At 36.6% G+C, this 22,031-nt stretch overlaps 2 protein-coding genes and 1 long non-coding RNA gene across 35 annotated transcripts in view; 1 reads left to right on the forward strand and 2 right to left on the reverse strand.

Moving 5' to 3' along the window:
• MADD (MAP kinase activating death domain) overlaps positions 1–2,973 on the forward strand; it is a 67,912-nt gene extending 64,939 nt beyond the window's left edge. For all 31 annotated transcript variants that reach the window (XM_080592519.1, XM_080592509.1, XM_080592494.1 and 28 more), the window contains one exon: positions 1,428–2,973. In XM_080592519.1, coding sequence (XP_080448645.1) covers positions 1,428–1,535 — 108 coding nt within the window. In that variant the 3' untranslated portion in view covers positions 1,536–2,973. The remainder of the gene's footprint in view (positions 1–1,427) is intronic.
• On the reverse strand, positions 2,418–10,050 carry LOC308195352. The gene is made up of 2 exons (XR_013951430.1): positions 6,715–10,050; positions 2,418–6,680 (listed from the first exon to the last, which is right to left on the reverse strand). It is a non-coding gene; the product is annotated as an uncharacterized lncRNA (long non-coding RNA).
• Positions 10,051–11,426: 1,376 nt separating this feature from the next.
• The window catches only part of MYBPC3 (myosin binding protein C3), a 68,501-nt gene continuing 57,896 nt past the window's right edge, over positions 11,427–22,031 (reverse strand). For 2 of the 3 annotated variants that reach the window (XM_080592526.1, XM_080592525.1), the window contains 6 exons: positions 18,327–18,466; positions 17,625–17,784; positions 16,934–17,070; positions 14,411–14,597; positions 13,282–13,324; positions 11,427–12,795 (listed from right to left, as the gene is read on the reverse strand). In XM_080592526.1, coding sequence (XP_080448652.1) covers positions 13,314–13,324; positions 14,411–14,597; positions 16,934–17,070; positions 17,625–17,784; positions 18,327–18,466 — 635 coding nt within the window. In that variant the 3' untranslated portion in view covers positions 11,427–12,795; positions 13,282–13,313. Of the gene's footprint in view, positions 14,598–16,933; positions 17,071–17,624; positions 17,785–18,326; positions 18,467–22,031 lie in introns of all 3 variants that reach the window. The other variant, XM_080592524.1, reaches the window with a different exon arrangement.

Genomic DNA, 22,031 nt, shown 5'->3' on the forward strand with positions numbered 1-22,031 from the left:
GTAATGTAGAAAGTGTGGTCTCTTTCAATAAATAGATCAAGCCAAACCAGCTAGCTTGCATCTTTAACTTCAGCACAATATGCTATTGAAACTGTTAAACTGAAGACAGTGCAGAACACAATCCATAATCCACAGAGCAGATGGAAAAGGAAACTAATTCCTGGGCGTAAAATGGTTGCTATCTGAATTTATGAAAAATTCCATTCTCTTCATGAAAGTAAGCAGTGAGACAAGAGATAATAATCAGGCTTATATGTACTTAGGAGGAGGAAACAGACACCAATGATTATCATCATAACTGAAATTTCTTCAGTTATTTTCTCTGTAGTGTGGTGTATACATTTGGTAATTGCATGGAAGCTGACAGTCCTTCAAGGGGGAAAAAAAGCAAGATACTTGAAGAAGGAAGAAATGTGTTATAAACAATGTTCCTAGAATATATGTAATTTAAGAAGCAGATAGCTGTATTTTTTAACAAGCCAGTTCAATGAAAACGATGATAATTTACAGAAGCATTTTAGCTTGTCCTATAATACAACAAAGCATGCTGTCATACACGTTACCTTTACAAAGATGGTAAATGTAAGCCTCAGTATACAGGACAAGAACTTTTCAGATCACCAGGATAGTCAGTATTAAAACTTGGTTATAGACTGAGTTTGTCTTACGTTCACTGAATTGTGCTGCCAGTTGCATGCTAGACAAGGATTTTCTGTTAAGTAATAGTAGACGTCATCATTTAAAAGCATTATTTGTAAATCTTACTAATGGTATGTGAAAGCCTCTGCTCTAAGACAGTGACAAAAACGTTTGATATTTTTTGTATGAAACATGCAATGTTGGGTGTTGTTTTTTAATATATATATATATATATATTTAAATTAAAAAAAAAATCCCAACTTTTGTTAGCCATGGATTCACTAGGTTTGATTAACGGATAACAGGGATTACCAGTCCTTGTACCTTTGAGCATAAAAAGATTACCATTGTGAATAAGGAGGAATCCTACCATCTCATTGAGTCAAGGTATAGTATTGGATGTTCAGTTTTACAGGTTTTTTTCGTTAGTTTTTTCAACCCCTCCTAGAAAAATGCTTTTAACTTCATGCAACAGGCCAAAAGCAAATATGTAGAATGTTTTTGCTAAAGCACTGGCCAACTTTCTTACTTAGTGTACTAGTCTTAAAAATTATGAGTAGTCATACTATCAAGCAACTAACACTTTTATCCCCAAGGTGTTTTGTTTGTTATAAGGCTTGTCTTCTCTATTTCAGTTAGAAAGTAGCATGAGACACTTATTCCAAATTTTGTTTGTAGCAAGAGTATTTGTCCCATGAAGGCATACAACAGAATACAAAATGTGCAGTGGATTTTATAAAATGCTAAATCATCTGAATTTTGTTATCTCCATTTCTAACTTCTCGTAGGCTCATGAGATCTGTTACTCCGTGCTGTGTCTCTTCTCTTACGTGGCTGCCATTCGTGGGAAAGAGGCAGAAAACAAAAGCAAACCACCTCGGCCAGTTTCCAGTTGATCATGATATTGGGAAGTACCTACCCTTCGGCACACTGACGTGCTGCAGTATTCTCATTTTTACTGCAGTTACTGGATCTCACTTTGCTGTCTTCTATGAGAACTTGATTATTTATGTATGACCCTGCAAGTCTTTCCCCATAGAAAAATCTAAGACTTCATTGCTCAGTCTCCTCCTTAATTCATCCTTAACAGAGTTTTTATATGAGCTGTTCATCAGACAATTTTGAGCATCAGCATCCAGCTGTGAGTGACCTACTCTGGCCATTCCTTGGAATTCCCCTTTTCTTAAGGTGGCTAACATAGCCTGAGTTCAGTTGTGTTTTTTTGTTTCTAGTGGTACTTGTTCCAAATTTATCACTTTACAACTGCAGGCTTCTGCTTTCAAATTCTCTCATGTGCACAGTGGAAGCAGTCTGGTCCTGCATGTTGTTTAAATGTAACGTTTTTATTGTTTTCCTTCTGTGTTGTTCATTTGTACCCACCAACATGGAGTTCTTTTCACATAGTTCTTCAAACCCTTTTGGTAGAGATGAACAATTTAGTTACTATAGTCTTAAAATGTCACGTGACAATTGAAGTTTGGCTATTAAATTGCTCCGTATGTGGAGATGACTGCTTCTCAAGTGGGAAAAGGAAAGAGAAAGAGAGAGAAAGAAAAACTCTGAAGGTAGTATATTGTGAAAAACCCTGACACCCCATGAATTATGTGGATTTTCAGATGGGAGTTTAGGTAATACTTGTAGACATCTCAGCAGTATAGTTAATAGATACATATCGCACTACTAAAAGCAGTTAATTGCAGGGGGCAGAAAATGGAAATGTAAAATATGAAAACATTATTGGCAGAAGCACATGTCAAACCAATGTAATTCTGGGTTCGTAACTATATCCTATATAAGATATTTCTATAGCAATGTACAGAACATACTCAGAAGCTCAAAGGATTATCCGGTCTCCAAAATTTTTAAGCTATTGCTTTTTTTTCAATCTGTACTTGTATATCAAGGAATCTCGCAAATACTGGGTTAATGCGTAATGAAACTCCTTCAGTTAAAATTATCCATCACATTCCTTATTTAAAGCAGACTGAACATGAATGTTTCTTGCATCCTGATTTTGTTCTTGAAATGTACTGCACTTGTATGGAAAGCTCTTAGGATGCTGCGAGGAGAGACTGTCTGGAGAAAATAATGTTACATGTAAAATACCTGGAAAAATGCTCTGATGCATACTGATGTATTGTACGTTTTGACGTAGAATTCTGAGTAAATGAACCCAGAAATAACCCTGTTTTGGCTTGGTCAGGGTCTCTACCATTTTGAATGGAATAAACTAGTAATGGGTGAGGAAAAGATGTAAATATTACAGTACCACATCTATTTATAGAAACTGTACAGCTGTCTGAATGTGAAAATAAAATGTCATTCAACCAGCAACTTGTTTTCATCCTCCTGTGCTTTAGCTTTTCTATTCATGCAACTTACTCTGAAATTAATGTAGTTATATACAAAACACAACATACACATACATGAAATAATGAAAAAGAGCAAACCATGTACAGAAAATTACATTTCTTTCCACATCAGCAGTTGAAACTTGTATTTTTGTTGTTATTGTTTTCTTCTATCGTAACATCCATGTAATTTGTATTAAAAAAGTGAAAAACATAGGAATAACATACACATCTGAATTATTGATATATTGTTTGTGGACATGCAAATAGAAGCAAAGTATAAATGATTTTTCATACTTGCCTAGTAAGAAAGCAAAACTAAAATTAACAAACCTTGAATTTAGCTTGTTTTCTTTGATCTTTTGAGACTTTAAGTTTTCTTATGGCAATACTGGAATTTTTAGCAAATGTTGTGTTCTTTATCTTACTATACTACGAGTTGAAATCCTTCAGTTAAGACTGAAATCATGTTAGACTGCATAAACGTTCCACTAACTGCAATGCTAGCTCCCATTTAGGTAGACAATATTAATTTAAAAATTTTAAATATTATGTTAGCAGGCCTATTGACACACTCAAACCCACTATAAAGAGAAGAATAAGGTTTTAAGTAACAATTGATGCTGTGCATTTAATTGTTATCTGCAGCACCCTTTTTCCCCTGTAAGAGCTGTCTTTGTGTGGAGGTATTTTTGTGTGACTGAAAATCATGAAGTATAATCTTTTGGAGCCGTGCATTATAGACTGATGAAAAACTTCGGTCCCAAGTAAGACTTAGAAGGGCCTTATAAGAAAAACTGCCTCCTGCCCCTTTCAATAGCATTTTTGTTACAGAAAGCTGCGGCTTAACAGTTGCAGAGGTTGCTGTTCACAGGCAAGAATCAGTAACAAACTCTGCAAATGGGCTGACATGGGGGTTTTGGCCTTCAGGTGAGAGCAACTGAAGAAATTCTTGAAATGTATGAAATCTTTCTTGTACTTGATGATGTGTAATTGTGCTTGGCAGGTGTTTTGCTGAGGGAATGTAGCCCATTCATCTGAGATAAAGGCATGCCGTACAGTGTTTTGATTACTAAATACTCATTGCGGTTCTCTGGAAATCTAATACAGCTCTGGAGGTCACATTTAAAACTGGCCTAAGAGTGTAAGTCTTTCAAAACGCAGTCTTCTATCCTTTCCACCTTAGCTTCATCACTCCTAAATGTTGAAAGGTATGTAAATTTTTCTTTGGAGGAAAATAATAATTACAGCAATTTGCATGTGTTTTGTCATGTCCTACTTATTTTGATCTTTAGGTAAGAATTTCTTAGTAGCCATAAGCACTTAGAGGCTTCTAAGCCTTCCAAAATTAAATGGAAGACTGAATATTGGTAGTAATAAATAGTGCAGGAATACTCATGGAACAAAATGTCTTAACCTACCAGTTTTACCACTAGGAGGAGCCCGTGACTTAGCGTTACAATATTTTAAACTGACAACCTTTTTATTTTAACACTTGTGATATTTCCAAGGCTCTTACATAAATAGCAAATACATTAATTATGTGACAAAGACTGATGAACTTGCCTTAAACCTTAAGGCAGTTGCTTGTCCTGAGTTTTCAAAATGACCAGTAACCGTTCTCTGCAAATATTAATGTTTGTGACTGGTCTTCCTGGCAGTTATTCTGGAGTGGATCTTAAGTGGAGCTGGAGTTCCTAATTATCTTTCTTTGGGATTGCAGATCTTCACTGTGTTGTTCCAAAAAGGTGCCTTTGTTTTTATTTGTAAATGCAGTGTTGATTTCTAACATGAGTAGACCTAAATTTTAAAAGATTAAGGTGACTGTCAGTCAGTGTCACAGTGGTGGTATTTACTAAGTGATGATCACAGATATCTCTGGAAAAACCGTGAAGTTGAATGTTGAGGAAGGGGTTCATTGCTTCAAGAAAACTACTGTAAAAACTTCCTACACCCTGATTACTAGCTTCAGATATACCTGGCCCTCCTACTTTGACACTTTCACCACAGAAGAGCTTGTAGGATAAAATATAAAATGTTCTTCTGGGCACTCAAAAGCTAAATCGCTAGTAGATGGAAATTATGAAGAATTTAGTTTCCAACTAAAATTCTTAGTGATCAGAGTGGACGGGAAAATGTGGCTATGATTCTAAGCTATCTTAGGAGCCTTTATGTTATAAATATACTAAATATAAAAATATTTCTAGAGCCATGCTACTTATGCCAGAGAAGGGCTTTTGGTTCCCACTGAGTGTATCACTAATAAGGAAGCAATTGCTAATATTGCTTATAAGGAATGGAAGCAAACCAGCCACTCGCCCCTGTGTCATAGACTGTTGTTGCCATTGAATTCAGAACTAAATGAAAATAGAAGCTCAGCTTCATAGAATGGTTTGGGTAGGAAGGGACCTTAAAGATCATCTAATATCTAATTCTCACAGAGAGCAATATTTAGATCCCACTTCCCCTTGATTGCCAAATGGATTGAAGTTAGAAGAAGTTGCCTGTGAAATGAGTTCCTGCTTCTGTGAGAAAAATGGCTTCTGCACTGCAGCAGTGGTATTTAGGAACTCCAAGTCACTGCTCTTAGACAAGCAAAGTTCTGGTGAAAAACATCTCCTAGCTCCTAAAGATGTGGGAATAGAAGCAAGAAGCAGCCACTTTACGCAAAGTGGCCACACAAGGCAATGCAGCATCTCACAAGGCAAAAAGCATCTCACTCTTCCAGAATTCACAATTTTAGCCAGCCTTGCTTCTCACAAGGACAAGACATTTCTGAACAGCTGAGTGGGGTTATTTTTCCTCTGTTACCTGCAATGGCTTTTTGTGCAGCGCTGTCTTATAACATTCTTATAGGATGTTCAGTGTGAGCAAAAGCTTTGAGTTCCTAAAACTGTTCCTAGTGCTGATATTCAATAAAATAGTAGAAATAAAACAGTAGAAAAATGCTGATGCTTTAAATAATAGTAGTATACGATTGCTCTTTCCAGCACTGTATCCGAAGGTTTGAAAGCTTTACGCTGGTGATGAATGAGGTTTGAGTGCAGGTGAGTACAAGAGAGGACCTCTTTCAGGCAGATTCTCTGCTCAGATATGATAAAAAACAGCTCAACGGTTACACCAAGCTTAGTATAATCGTAAGTTGATTTTTTGTTTAGTTGTGCTTAGTATAATTGTAATTATAATAATTGTAATAAGGTAGTTTTCTGGTTGCATGTGTGCAAAGCTTTGAAACTTCTGAGAAGTAGCAGTTCTAGCACTGACAAATTTTCTTCCAGAACAGCAGTCCTACAAAGAAAGAACCACATATACAACAGCCAAGGGCAAGTAGTGTTGCTTCTATTTACAAGTTACTATAGTGATAAACGTGGTTTAGGAACCTATATAGAAATAGAAATCCCCTTCTCCTAAAATAGCAGTACGTAAAAAGGAACAAACGGTGGCAGGAAAAACACCAAGTAAAGCTCTAAACAGTTGCTTCCTTTAAGTAGATGAAAACTCTGGTTCTGTATTTCCGTTCCTTTTCTTCCACTCTTTTTTGCCTTTTCATTTTCCCTCAATAATGCCAGTGAGCACCTATCTTTATCCACAGCATTCTGGGTGTCAGAGCGGTCTCTCCTACCCTTTTCTTACAGTTTCCCTGCTTTTCTTACACTTTCCCTTCTTGGATTCCTCACTATTTCCCCACACCTAATTTCTTGGATTCCTCACTATTTCCCCACACCTAATTTCTTGGCCTAGACTCACTTCAGCCACTCATTCTCAGTTTCTCATCAGATGTCTCTCTCTGTTTAGTGTTTTATCATCCGTTCTTCTCACCTCTCTGACCATCATGGTGTGTAAATCATGTTCCAGCCTCTGCACAAGCAGTCCGGGCCTATGCTCTCTTGCTCATCTTTCTCTGTCCTCTTCCAACGTCCACTCAGTCTTTTTCCTCTCTCCCGTTCTTACCAAGCTCTCTGTCACCCTCCTTTCATCATCTGTCATCCCTCAGCCTCAGTCTGCTCTTACTCCTTTTGCATTAAAATGAAACTGTTTGCAGTGGAGTGCTAAAGAGTGCTATTGAGGGAACAGAAAAGATTTTCTGCTGATCAGCTACGGCTCCCAGCAGCAGCTTTTCCTTATACGTCTTGGAAACTGTTCAACCATTTCATCTGATATTACAAATAAATTGGTCTAAAACAGAGTTGTAACCTCAAAAACTGTCTAAGTTGTTAACATTTTTTCAGTGATGAGGAGAGAAGTGTCATGCATTCTGAACGTAGAAATTTTTGAAGACTTTTCTCTGGTCAAAATCTACTTTTTTTTTTTTTTAAGGCAATGTATACATGAGCCAAAGTAGAAGAAAATCCTGGATTCTTCACTTTTTTATTTTTTCTTATTTTTATGTATGAAAACTAGTGGTAAACAACAAAGCCATATTTGAGAGTTATATTAGTAATTCATCTTTTTTGTGATCATGCTTTAATAGACCTGGTTTACTGGAGCAATTATTATCTGTCATTATGACAGATACCAATGCAACCTTCATAAAGGTTAAATTACTTTCATCTACATCCTGACCTAATGTATTTGGCTCCCACAGTCTATACTTCCAAGCAAAACAGTTACAACTACGTATGATTTTCCTAATACTTGTTTTATACACCATAATGAATATAAGATAAAGGTCAGGTGGTTTTCCATGGTGAAGGAAAAAAAGGAGGCACACTTACCACTTATTTTTTCCAACATTTATGCATATAAATTTCCATAATTTTCCCATCAACAGATATTTTATATGGATTAGTCACTTTTTTTTTTTGTATCATTCACCTTCTGTAATGCTGTCCCAATACAGAATTAAACGTGAAATGTGTTCATAGCTAGTTGGATAGTTATCTGTGTTTTTATGGCTGCTTGTTGTCAACGCTCCTGCCTAGCACAAGAAGCAGATGCTAGACTATTTTTTCCATATAAGGACCTCAAGAATGAAGCTATTCTTATCTGTTTCTTTTAAACCTTCACCAGTTCAACCTGTTTTAAGATATATTACTTATGCAGACTGCTGTATGGACCCTGCTCAAAGACAAGTGAAGGATATCTCCCTGTCAGCCTTTGTTGCCCTAATATAGAGTTCTGTGGTTGAGGGGCACTTGAAAGGTATCAGTGGGGCTATTTTTAATCTCAGCAGAGTGTTCTTAGAAAATTCATTTGTAAGGAGACGGGAATGGCTTTATTTCTAAACAAGCTCTAAGACGGTGACAAAAAGTCTCTCCTAAACATGTATAACGATTTTATTTCAAAGAAACTCTGTGGTAAAGGCAACATAAATGACTTTTCTAACTTCCAAAAACATCTTTTCCCATCTTATCAACATCTTATTGCTCTCATTTGACCTCTTGACATTTCACTGTAATCTTCAATGAGTCAAATTTAATTTTTATAAATAATTTCATACAATAAGCTTAGAAAAAAAAATCAGTAAAGATTCCTGATGCCTCTTGCAGAGTAGCAGTATTAAACACCAGCCAAGCTGGCAGCCCAGTTTTGTGGCCTTTTTTTTTTTTAATTGGTTGGAAACAGAAGTGCTGAGGTACTAACAGGCCTACTCCTGTACCTGTTATTCATGCTGTCGGCGTGGTTCCAGATAAAGTTTATCCCCTCTTGTAGAGGGAACAGGAAGATATACTCAAGGCCAGTAAGGCATTTTATGCCTTTTTAAACATTCCATTGGGATGGGATGAAATTTAGCAACCCTTACCTTAATCCTCCACACTCAATTCGCAATGATTTTGTTCAGGCTTTACAAACCTGGGTAATATTCTCTCAGACCCATAGGGGCCTCCTGGAAACTTATTTTAAAATCCATTTAAAGTTACCGTGTGAAGGAAAAATGTGAAATATGCCATGCGTGTGATTTATAACAGGAGTGTAGTCACACTTGAACCTGCTTGTGCTCTCCAAGCATGACAAAAATGGGCTCTCTTCTGTCAAAAAAGCAACGTTGAGAAAATATTCCCCATTACTATGACAGAACTGATCTAATTTTAAGGTGATAAATCCACCTGGTAATCTTCTGATCTTGGTACAGTTGTGCGTATGTCTCTCTTTTTCCCTGTCATGTGTGCATGTTGGCATTTACATTGTCAAGTGCTGACTGCGTTAAGGAATGACAGATATCACTCATGAACTAAACAACATGTTTTCATTTGCAAAAAACACCCTAAATCCGACTGCCTTTAGTACTGCCACCTCAGCGTGAGGAAGGCAGCAGCACTTCGATGCTCCACCTGCTTCGAGCTTCGCAAGGGGATGGGCAGGCCCCGGCCGCGGTCCGTGCCGCCTCGCCTCAGCGCGGCGCGGGAAGGGAGAGGGCTGGTGCGCCGCCATTTCGCGGCGCCGCGTCTGGCCCCGGCTGCGAGGGATCGTGGAGTTTTTCCCCCTTCCCCCTCTACGGACGTGTCCCCATGTCTTGGTGGGGACAAACCGGGCTGCCCCGGGAGCGGGGTGGCTGCCACATGGGGCGGGAGTCCCCTGCCATCCCGCCGGCGGTGGTAAGAGAGCCCAGTCAGCCGTTCCCCAGAAGGGCGCTGAGGGGTACTTCTCAAAATGTGCTTCTGTCACTGCCCAAAAGTCAGGTGCTAGCGTTTAAGGGAGAATAAAAATAAATTAAAAAAAATCGCAGATGTGAAGTTAAGCTTGTGAGTGGCCTGAAGAGGAGCTCAGTTTTATACTTTTCCAGTAAGATTTGGGTAGTGCTTTAAAATCTGATTAATTAGTAAGAAAATAAGTGGTGTAGTCATGGAATCTTCGTTGCTGAGAAGTTTACTCAATTTTAGAATTGCACTTGAAGGATTTTTTATTTTTATTTTTTTTAGTTAAGCATGGTACACTTTGGGTTTTGATTTTTTTTCCCTTTCTCTTGGATTTTATACACTATTTTTCCTTTTATTGTACTTTTACAAAGTGATGGTCAGCCATTAACTCATTTTACTTTTATTTTTTCTCTTGTAGAATAACAGTCAAGATTTGCACTTGTAAAAAAAAAAAAAAAAAAGGATTGCACTTAAGTAAAGAAAATGAGGAGTTCTGGTAAGGTTTGCTTGCATTTGACACTTTAATTCTATTTTATGGCTTCTGCAAAGACTACTGAGTGAAACTTGCCTTTGCCAGGACAGTATTTCCTTATCAGATTTAGATGTAACATTTAGACAACAGCAGTTAGTAATTTTTTTTTTTTAATTCTGTGGTCTTTGTTGATAACGTTTTTATACTTGATTATACCTTGCAAATTTGCAAGAAAGAAAAGGGAAAAAAGGGAAATGCCTTCCTCAGCCCTTCTAACAGTACATAACAACTACAAGGTACAAATATTTGCCATTACATTCAGAGACCATAACTCTATCTGATTTTGTAGCAGAGGAGATCCCCCACAAGAAAGTATTAATTAAAATCATAATTTGTCAAGTAGTCTTCCAGGTGTGATGGGGAAAAATTGAAATACTTTTATTGTCCTTAGCCAGCTATGTTTGGGAGAAGCTGCTTGGTCTATGTAGCTTTAATTAGATTGGGATGAAAGTAATTTATATATTTATTAACAACATGAAGTTAATGATCAATTAATTAAATATGTAGTAAAGATCAGTAATGAAACAAACTGCAATACGAGGTAACTGGAAAAAAGTAATAAACACACAAATTTCTAAAGATTCTTCTAGAACTTTTGCTAGAAAATTCGGATCTTGCATGCACAGCTTCTCCCTTTTTCAATTTTGACTGTGTGAGGAGTGGCTTGAATTTTCATTTTTTAGGATTCAAATTTTTAGAAATAATTTTTAAAAAATTAACTTGAGTGCACTACTTCTATTGTAATTTCAGATTTGGACTTGTGTTCATATATATGTGGTAGAATTTTGTATTTGAAGACCATTCAAACAAAATTTCATGAAAAAATGACATTTTGAAAGCATAAATTTGCAGTACACTTCTTTTCACAGAGGATATAAATGTTCACTTGTGAAAGTACTGCTGTTCCTAAAAGCATTATGCTCACGTTGAATAGCTAAAAATCAAGTGGAAAATTCCATTTTCATAGTGACTTTTGATTTACTTTTGTACTCTTTCAATCTTGTACCCTATTACAGCATGAAAGTACTCTCTTTTTGAAACACCTTTCTGATAATAGAATGCATTTGGTATAGCACCTGATTCTCTTCAGGATAAACTGTCCTTTGTAATCTAAGCTCTTGCAATTCAGTCTCTGCTTTTCAATAGACAGATCCCACAGTTGCTGGGTTGATCCTTTAAGACCGCTTAGCATTCTGCTAATAGATAATAAAGTTATTTGTAATACAGATCACATCTCTGACTTTTACATGTGATATGTGCCTTATTTTTAAAATAATAGTGTTGCTCAGAAGAAGAAAGAACGAAACAGTGTAAACTCGTTTGTGGTTTTTTTCCATCATTTTTATTTATTTGTCAAATAATAGCAATGTATAGCAGAAAAATGTTGACCTTGTGCAAGTTAACTTTGGTTTCAGTAGACTATCTTTCTTTGTTCTGATACTGTAACAAAATAACCAAAATACACATCTAATTAAATAAGTGTTTTTATTATGAAGGCATAATTGCTTGTGTAGTGCAACTAACATGCTGTGTCGGACACACTTTACCTTCTCTACTGGCATGTTGGAGGTAGGGGAGTAGTGTTACTTCTGTTCTTTGTGTTGTTTTTTCCAAAGCATAATGCTTCCTGGATTAATTTAATCTTCCCACTTTCTCTTGTACTGCGATTTCATGAAAGAATACTTTACAGCCAGAGACTACTGAAGATTCAAAAAAACCTCAACCCACAAATTCTATTCAAAATGGTAGGTGAGAAGCCAGAAATGTATTATTTTTGATTATACATAATTATCTGCAAGAAGATACACATACCATATACAGACTTTCAAAATCCTTCAGTAATAATTGATGACAGTAAGTTCATTGCATTCATTACATGGTTTTTTATGTATATATTTGTGCAAATAATCTTCCTCTACATCTTTCATTGTTTCATTTGATGTACGGAATTATCTCTGTACATTATTGTGATGTCTGTGATTCTTTGCAGAAACATCAAATACCTGGAAGTCTATGCAGGTGTCTTTTCAAAAACTAGAAAAACAGTAGTGGGTAATTATCGAATAATCTATTCTCTATATAAAGCACAACAGTAGCCTAACCCATAGATTTTCAAATGGTGTGTTTCAGACGTGGTTCTATAAAAATCTTCTCAAGAGCATGGAAGTGGGTACTTCAAGCATTAGTGGTAAAAGCAGAAGGAATGAAAGTTACTTTCTGTTGTGCAGAGATCGACATAACAAAAGGTGATTCAATATCAGAGATAATTCATTAGTATTTCATTACTCTGAGCTACTTGTTTCTTATGAAGCATCTCAGAATTCTGAGAAAAAAAATGGAGAGAAAACTGCAAAAGTGGGGAATTTATGCTAGTTTCAGACACTAGGAATGGATTGGTTTCACTTGTAATTTTAGTATTTGTTTTTTCAGACATCTTATGTATGTAATGGGGAAATTTTTATCATTCTTTCCCTGACTATCTTCACATGCAAAGAGGGACAATGAAACTAAAACGGATGTATGAAAAGAGGGAAATATCATCTGAAAATATGCTGAGTAAGCAGGACACTGCAATACACCCCTACCTCCCAATACACATGTATCAAATGACTTCTAAGATAAGCAGGATTCGTGTAACTGAAGTTATCCTTCATTAATTTCTTCATTTTTCTTCTCTTCGAATTCCATCCTGATGCTGAGACAGAATGGGAGAAAGGATTTAGTGTTGAATACATTAATCGACTAACTATTATAGCACTTCCATTTTTAAAAAGTCTTACAATAGATGCAGTGTAATTTTAACTATGTTTGATTAAAGTAATGCACAGAAATTGTTGATACTACTTAGCTCTATATTAATAAATAGCATACCTTCTAGATGGAGTGCTTATAATGAGTTAAGAAAAAAAATGAAGTACTCAGTTATTCTTAGAGATTTATACACAATACACAGTGTATCGAAGATTGAGACCTGTGAAATATTGACTTTAAATCAAACTGTCTTGCAAGAATGTGATCACAGGATAATTATTAAAAGCAGACAGAAATCAGAACATGCACCCCTCCCTCAGATTATCAAAATTCCATGAAGTCTGTAACATGAATAACTAAAGATTGTTTAAATTATATTTAACCAGACACGCATTGTTCCTTTATCCAGATGAATGATTTTGAGTCATACCTTGACTTGCAGATGAATTTAGATTCAGAGTCTTACTGAGGTACTGGAAGATGAAAAAATATGTAAAAATATGTTATCAGACTTAAAGGGAAGCAAATTTTAAATTGAGACCTGGTGCTGAAGGGGAAATATGGAATCTTTTTCATAGTTGTTTTGATCTGTGCTGATCCTAAGGAGATTTATGTTGAAGCAACCTTCAGAAGATGATAAAAGTAAGTTTTGAGCCATGTCCACAATGTACAGTATTGGACTGAACAGAACTACTTGTGGTAGCTGTTGTACTGAAAGTAGTGTACATGCCTTAAGAAGGTGCTATATATACATTAGGTAGGCTTTTCAGAGTTCTTAGACCAAGTTCATCAGAGCTGCATTGCTTCCTTCCAGGACCCAAATGAGCAAGGATATCAGGGTGTGCTGTGCGCTAATCCCTGATTTAGCGCTGAGTGAAATATCAAACCCTGTGTAGAAATACCTTCAGGCTTGCTATACTGAAGACAGATCTCTGCCAATGTCTGTTCTACAGGTCACTTTCACAACTTTTCCTGTTTTTGATGAACATTTAAAGTGGTGCCATATAAGTTTATATTGACAAATAGATACATTAGTAGTGGCTTTGCTTGAAAATGTTTAGTCAATATCCTTTACGGTGGTGTAAACGTGACATTTTTTCCTGTCCTTTTGGATAACAAATTATCAATGCCCACCTGAAAATTGTTTGTGATGTAGCATGTAGTACCTTTTAAATATGTCTAACAGCTAGTGACCTTGGAGTCATTGCAAGGAATTAAACACTTTCAAGCACAAAATGTATATAGCTCAAAGGATTACCCGTGTTACGTTACCCACAATGCGGTGTTTTAGGTAGACCTCCCATTCCAGTGGTAAATACCTTCTTTAACAATACCAAGTCAGAAACATGTTATCTACCTTGAGTTCTGTATTACCTAGCAAGTAATCTAATTCTGTTGTAACAACTTAGCATGAAAAATACAATCTTGCTTTTGTGTGTAGTTAGCAGATGTAGATAAAGATAGTGTTAGATAAAGGGGAATGTAAATTTTTTTAGATGCCCATTATTGTTGTTACTTCACTGCACTATTAGTGTTATGCATAACGTTCATCTGATTACCTCTGACATCCAGTCTGCACTCTATTTCAGCTTCACCACACTCATTAACAGCTTTACAGGTGTAAAAGCCACCATCAAATGGAGTAGGTTTCCGGATCTCCAGGGTCAACACACCCTGTTTACTGAACATACGGTATTTGGCGTCCCCAGAGAGATCGACTTTGTTTTTGTACCAGTATATCTTTGGCTGAAGAACACAAAAGAAAAAAAAATAGAAAGCAGAAAATGAAAGACTTACGGTCCAGCAACTTTAATTTAGCCACAAAAGGTCTATGCATTACGAGGACTGTATATTACACGGCAATGTTAATTATTTTTCAAGGAAATTTCAAGGAATTATTTTCTGAATGAGCAATATTCTGCTCATTCAGACTCATGCAACTAACAATTCAAGTGTTCAGTATTTTAACTCTCTAATAACACGTAGAACATGTAGCTCTGTACCCTGTCTTATTGCAATTTTTATAACCCTGCACTGGCTACAAATTCATCCCTTTGGGGATTATTTTATTGTGCATATTTAACTAATTAGATTCTTTCTGGTATCTTACATAAGGAGAATTTAACTGCATAGACTATCAGAGCAGAGTTATTAGAATGTGGCCAATTTGGGATGCCTTGGTTTGCACTGGAAAAAGATTTTCCAAATCATTTAGCGCACCTTTAGCAATTTTAGCGTTCAAAATTTTATTTAAAGATAATAGCTTTTTCTTTTCTTTTTTTTTTTTTCCCTGACTCAAATGTTTTTGGATCCTTTTGTATAGCATTTCTATCTTTCTGGGTATATGTCTTTTATTTCAGCACTGCTAGCAGGGCACAAATATCTCTGCTGACGTGGTGACTGTCATGCTATAGAGATCATACTGTGCCATACTATACTTAATCTGCAGTTACTCAAGATTGGAAAGCTCTATCAACATAACCTACTCTCTGTGAAAATGTCCTACTGTTGAGTTCTATGTTAGGTACAGAAGTTTTTTTGTTATGGTTAATTTGGGCAATGCAAATACAGAAATGTATCTGGAAAAGCTGCTTCAAGAGTATGAGGTATGAAGGATGAGGACTATTTGTATTTTGTGCTAATGTGGAAGGAAGAGCTAGCAGTCTTATGTTTAAAAGCCTCAGACTACTGTACTGAACAGCTGTAAAATATGAAGTTTTTCTTAGAATCTTACTTAAAACTATGCAAACGTAATGAAGTGCATGTAGGTAACCAAACAGGTCAGCTAAGCAAGAGGGAACATCATTACTAACATTGTAATTTCATGATTAATCTAAGTTGAGGCAGCTACTGGAAGATGGAATTTTGCCCATACTTGCTCATGTTTCTTCTTCTATACTGTTTTTGTTATTTTGCAGCTATTTATGTGGCTGTGCTTCTTTTTTATATTTGATTTTTGTCTGGAGCTCCTTCTTCATCCAGTGAACTGAGCAAATGATTGAGTTAATCTTTTTTTTTTTTCTTCTTTCCTAAGTTAAATTGAACAAGCTGTGATCTTACATGTTTTGCTGTTTAGCTGTGAAATCCTTGTGCTGGCATGAGGAAGGGAGAGGAGGTGGAAATAAGCAACCAGAAGGGGGAAGGAAAAGTGTACTGCATCTTTTGTTATTTAGATTTATGACAAGATTATGTCATAATACGGTAAATTCCTTCACTGCAGACAAAAAGTCTATTTCCCATTTTTGAGAAACCTAAATTTAGCACCTAGTTCATACAGTTCTTACTGCTTGTTTCTGACTCTAACAAACAAAAAGTACATCTTTCTGTACTCTCTGCAGAGGCCTCAACAGATATGAGTGAGAAAATATTCCTCTGAGATTCAAAACAAAAGCAAAAAACAAAACCAAAAAAGAGCCCTCTCCCTCCCCCCCAAAAAAAAAAACACTTTACACCTCCTAGGTAATTTTACAAAATAACTCATCAGACTCTCAAAATGTGATGTGGGTGTATTTATACAACAGAGAAACTGGTGTTCCTCTGCATTATTTAGGTTAATGGAACAGTGTTACATTAACCACTGTTTTCTTAGACTGAAGAGAACAAGATATACATTGTGGCAAGATGCATATATATATATATATATATTATTATTATTTTTAACCATCTTTAGGGAGTAGATTTTATGTCCAAATTTTAAATGGCAGGGTTAGCATAAGCTGTGACTCTTTCTGTCTTTTCCTCTTTCTCCCCTGGTGTGTTGCCCCCCCCCCCCCCCCCCCCCCCCCAACTTGTTCTTCCCATTCTGCCTGTATTACACTCTAGCTCATTGTATTTGGTGAACTTGGGGAGGGAAAACAGATGAAAAATAACCTAAGAAGAAGATATAAAGATACTCCTGTGGATCATTCCCCTGTTCTGATTCTGCACACAACTACACAAACGCTATCTCTAGGAGGCAATAATTCAGGGACATTCACGTTTTCTTAATATAGTTACTTTAACTACACTGAACTGGCCTGAAATCCAAAGGCAGCTTCTTAGCCTGTTGAAGCAATATCAGCGACAGTTGATGTATTTTGTACCTTGGGGATTCCTCTCACAGCACAGCTGAGCGTGGTGTTGTATCCTGCAATCACAGACCGGTTTACTAAAGGGTGAGTGAATTTAGGAGGTTCAGAGAAGTCATGTTCTTTGTAACAAGGCGGCTTGTAAGTGGTGCCTGCAATTCAAAGAAACAAAATAGTAAGAACTGTGTTTTCAGTTCTGGTGACTTCTGTACCACCCAGTTGCCTTTTTTCTTTGCCTGTTTGATTTAGGGAAGCTTGAAAGCTCTGACACTAATGATGTAATAAATCTTTAAATTTAGTTAACTTTAAATACATTTAATACTTCAGTTAAAATAAAAGGTTCTGGCAGTGATTGGATTTCTGCTTTTGTTAAAAATGTGAAAGCCATGTCTGCAGGGGAAGTCTTCACCACAGAGATCTTGAACTTTTAACCCTAGAATACAAGTATAATCTCCTAGTTGTATTATATTCTTAAAAAAAATATAGTTTAGGAAGACAATGTGTTTAAATATTTTTGAATAGATGTTCATGTTAGTACAGAAACCCTACTTGGTAAGGGTTGTTGATGCCAAAATACCTCATATGTGCTAGTTACTAAGTAATGAAAATACTTCTGATAGTGCATCTAGTAATATTGTATTTTCCATTTACTAATAGAATCATAGAATCAGCTTTTACAATCTTTGTTTTGAATAATAAATGTTACCTGTTTTTTGGATATAGGCAGGATTTTTAGTGGTTGCAGCAGTTTCACTCAATCCACACAAATTTTCACTGAAGACTCGAAAAAAATATTCATTTCCCATAATCAGTTCTGACACTACACAGTTTGTGCGACGGTAGTGATCAAAAACAGTATACCATTCCTGTAACGAGACTGCACTGTTTAGAAAGATGTTATAAGAGATGAGACATGCTATGGAGAGATCCTTCTTACTACAAGGAAAGGACAGGTAGACAGGTATTTAACAGTAGCTGGGGAAATGAACATTGTGTTCCTTCCTGCTCATCTGTTTTCTTATATTTTCTGGCTGATGGGGTAGTTGTATGAATAACTGCATTTTGAGAAAAAACTCTTTACGTTTCTACTCGTTTGGGGAACCTGGTGCAAGGTGTCTCCTCAGGCCATGACACCTTGGTGGGGCCTTCCCTGAGAAGAGCCATTTTCCACTTTGACTGACATACAAGACTGCCAGCAGCTGAGTTTCTCCCTCCCCTTCAGTTTCTCTCTGCATTTGTCAAAAATATAATTCAAAGCAAAAAGTGTAATTCTACCTTCTAAGTAGAATTATCTGTCCCTTCTAGAGAAGGGTCATGAATTTAGCAGTTTTCCTTAAATCTCCATGTTCCCAGAGTAAGCAGTTTTTTAAACTCCAAAGAAATTCACGGACTTGGCACAATTTCTTACCATTGTCTTTTTGTCAGCTTTCTGGACTGTGTAGCCCAAGATCTGTGCATTGCCATCATCTTGTGGGGGTGTCCACTCCAGGGCAGCATTAAATCCCCAAACATCTGTAAGCTTTATATTCTGAGGAGGGCCAGGCTTGTCTGCAGAGGAGACATGAACAAACCTTTGCTTCTGGTTCAAGAGCTGACAGTGTTGTCATTTACTTACGCGCAGGGGAAAAATAGAACTGGAGAGCAATCTGTGATTGTTCCTTAGCCATACACTTCATTTAGGTGAAGTTGCAACTGTAATCTCCTAAACTGGGTAATTTTCAAATGTCATTCTTAATAGTATTCTAGGAGGTCTGAAGCATGCTGAGAAATGTATAGTCAACACAGTGGACGTAGGAATGAGACAAACTCTTCATAAAAATTGAAAAAGAAGTTTGTGGTGTTTGGATGGGTGTGATCACTTACTACGGTTTTATTACTTGCGTTTTAACCTAAGTGCAATTTCGCAGTCATTTAGGTTCACTGAGAATAGTAACAACAAAACACCTGGGTCCATATTCCTCTTAACAAAGGAAGGCCAGTCACTTGGGACTGTCTGGACAATTCATTTGTGACTTTTAATTGGGAAATAGATAGCATTAAAAAAAGAACAGGTCTACAGTACGTTTGGAGAAACAGAACTGCAGGCCTTGTGTCTTGCCCAGCTTTTAAATGACCTTTTCTGAGCCATCACTGAAAGCTAGATGAAAGGCCTTAAAATCCTTAGGTTTCACCAACTGATGTTTTAGAGTTGATCATAGCATTTCGGGGCAACAAACAGATACCCTTTTTGAAAGAAGGTGCTCTGTTGCTGTGTACTACTGATTAGGCAGTGCATTGACAAGACAAGAGAACCTGTTGAGACATGGCAGAATGACTGTACTAGATATTCTTTTCCTTATAAAATCGCTACTAATAATGGTTTTTGTTCTCCAGAGACGTGCAGCTGAGGGGTTTTATCAGACTAAACACTGCCACAGTTCATATTATGCCTGCCTGGTTGCTGGCAATTCCTGTGTGAAGCTGGGGGAATGCTGTGGTGTGCAGGCAGGTCTTCTAACACTGTCAGATTGAGAAGAATGCTCACCTCTGCTCATTTCTGTCAGCAGTTACTGTGGCTGTCACCTCTGTTTCCCAAAGTTGCAGAGGCAGAGGGTTCTAGCCAACTTGCTGGCATGCTAAGTAGGATGGAGTGGTTTCAACAAAGAGAAGTGTTTAGAATATTGAATCTAGTCCAGTACTGAAAATATCTGTCCACCTTTTGGGGGTTTCATGCAGATAAGACTGGTAAACTTGTTTAATAGCAGCACATAATATAAGATTTTCTGAAGAAAATACGTTAAAACTCTCTTTGCTGTGATTATCAGTGGCTATCTATACCTTTTTGAAATCCATATACTAGATCGTTGTCATGCATATTTTGAAATTAACAAGGAAAGCAAAACAAAGCTTTCTGAAGAAATATGCTTGGCTGGATTTTGATGCTGGGATGAAAGCCAGGATGATAGCTTGTACCTAAGACAAAACTTGACAACCTTCTTGTCAAGTTTTAGAATGTGTTGAGAATGTGTTAATATCATTTAATTTCTCTGCACAGTAGAGTTTTCAGTTTACTGATAGGATGCAGCACAAAGAAAAGAAATGGGATACTAATAAAAACTGTCATCTAGTTCTAGTCAGATATTCTTTAATACAACTTATTAAAGAGATGCATTTTTATGTAACACTGCTATAATCCAAAGTTTTCCTAACCCTTGAATTACTTCATTAACTCCAAATTCCTACTTACTGTCCCAGTAGTGAACTTTGCATGCATGTAAATTCCTGATGGTGAAGGACCGTTGTAAGTGGTTTGAGGCCCATGATGTTTAAATTCTCTGCAGATGCTTTTAAGCTAGTTCTCTGGTGGCAACAGTTGCAGGGATCTCAACTCAGTAACCAGGTGATCTTTTCCAATCCTACGCACTATAATAATCCTGCAACCTATAAACAAGGACAGCTATGGAGTACCACAGCAGGTACTGAAGTTCTTGTTTCATACATAAAAATAATTTCTGAACTGAAATTAAATCTGCAATAACATGTCTTCTGTGTGGAATATAACTCATTTTGAAAGAAGAAACTGACTTAGAAATCTGTCACAAGCAGCCTAACATGTTCTTATCACTGGATTGGTTTGAAAACCAATCAGGAGGGAACCTGGCAACAAAAACCTGTACTATTTTGAAGGATCTACTAACCTTTTTAACATGTATTAAAAGTTCATAAGATTCTCACAAAAACTGTTGTATGCACTTTGCTACAAGTATGCCTCGTCAGTTGGTCTGATTTTTTTCAGAAGACAGTCAAAAATCTAGGTGTGGGTTGACACCAAGCCATAACTCCATCAGCTATGCTGTTGAACATTTCTACTTGGATTTCATCCCAAGTAATGTGACCAAAGTGGTCCCACTGGTGGCATGGAATAATTTTTTCTGTAGAAGCAGAAAGTTCATGGTGGGATTTTTGGATCTGTGTTACTTGATACTGCTGATTTTGACTATACTGCCTAAGAGACAGGACACAAATCAGCTTTGGAGTCCTTGAAGATTTTCCAAATCCTTTCACAATTTGCACTGTTAATGGGCACGCAAATCTGCTTCTTTGTCTGAAAAAATGTTCAGACTAATTGATTTTCTGACCCATCTTTTTAATATGTATGCACAATTGTTATGAACAATATATCATAGCATAAGCAGTACTTACACTAGTATATCTGGCTTTTTCCTTTTGTTTCAGTGCTTGTTAGCTTGCCTGCTAATGACATTTCTAACAACTAGTAAAAGAGCAACCACTCAAAGAAGTACAGAATGCTGTATCTGTTAAGATATGTGGAAATAAATAGAATAGTATAATAATTTTCTTTTTCCCTTCTTTTTAGGACCATTCATATTTAAACCAATTTTGTTTAGGCAGTCTGTTTTAATTTGGAGATGTTAGTTCTCCCTTTTGGTATGCTAAATTGGTGCTCACAATTGCAGGGTCTACTGGAGAGATGATTATTAGGCTTAGATGGTATTGTGAAAAAGTGAGGGACAGTTAGGGATAATTCTAGATATCTGAATGAAAACTGTCTCCTCTTCCTGTAGCTAAGCTGTAAATTAATCAAAGCCAAAAAAATGACAGATGATCAAAGGAATGCAATTATAGATTGCTTTTAATTTAATTCCATAAAGAAGGATATGTAAAACAGCAATGATCTAGCCTTTGGCTGTTAATAGGTGAACTGTCACTTTCTGTGTCAAAGCATGACATAATTCTCTTTTCACTGACATGTTTTGGAATCAAAGACTATAATTAGCTGTAATCCTTTTTGTCTTCCTCCAAACTGCTAAATATTGAAGCCAACTAGCTTCAAGCATGGAATTAAATAAGGAACATAGAATGCATTGCTCTTGTTCCATTTATTGTCCTCTTCCTTTCTTTAGTTTACACTAATCTGTCAGAAAAAGTTGCTGCCTTCTGTGTTGCTTAACTGCTACCAACTTCAGATGAAGCCCTCTTTCTTTTTCTTCCCTGTTTCTGGAAGAGGGAATGGTAACCCGCATTGTCAAATGAACAACATTGCCTATGAAAATGTGGAAATGTATCTGATCTTATCTTGAATCACACTTATAAAAAAAAAAAAAAATCTTGA

The sequence above is a fragment of the Anser brachyrhynchus genome (assembly GCF_964034855.1).
Source record: "Anser brachyrhynchus genome assembly, chromosome: 5".
Taxonomy (NCBI): domain Eukaryota; kingdom Metazoa; phylum Chordata; class Aves; order Anseriformes; family Anatidae; genus Anser; species Anser brachyrhynchus.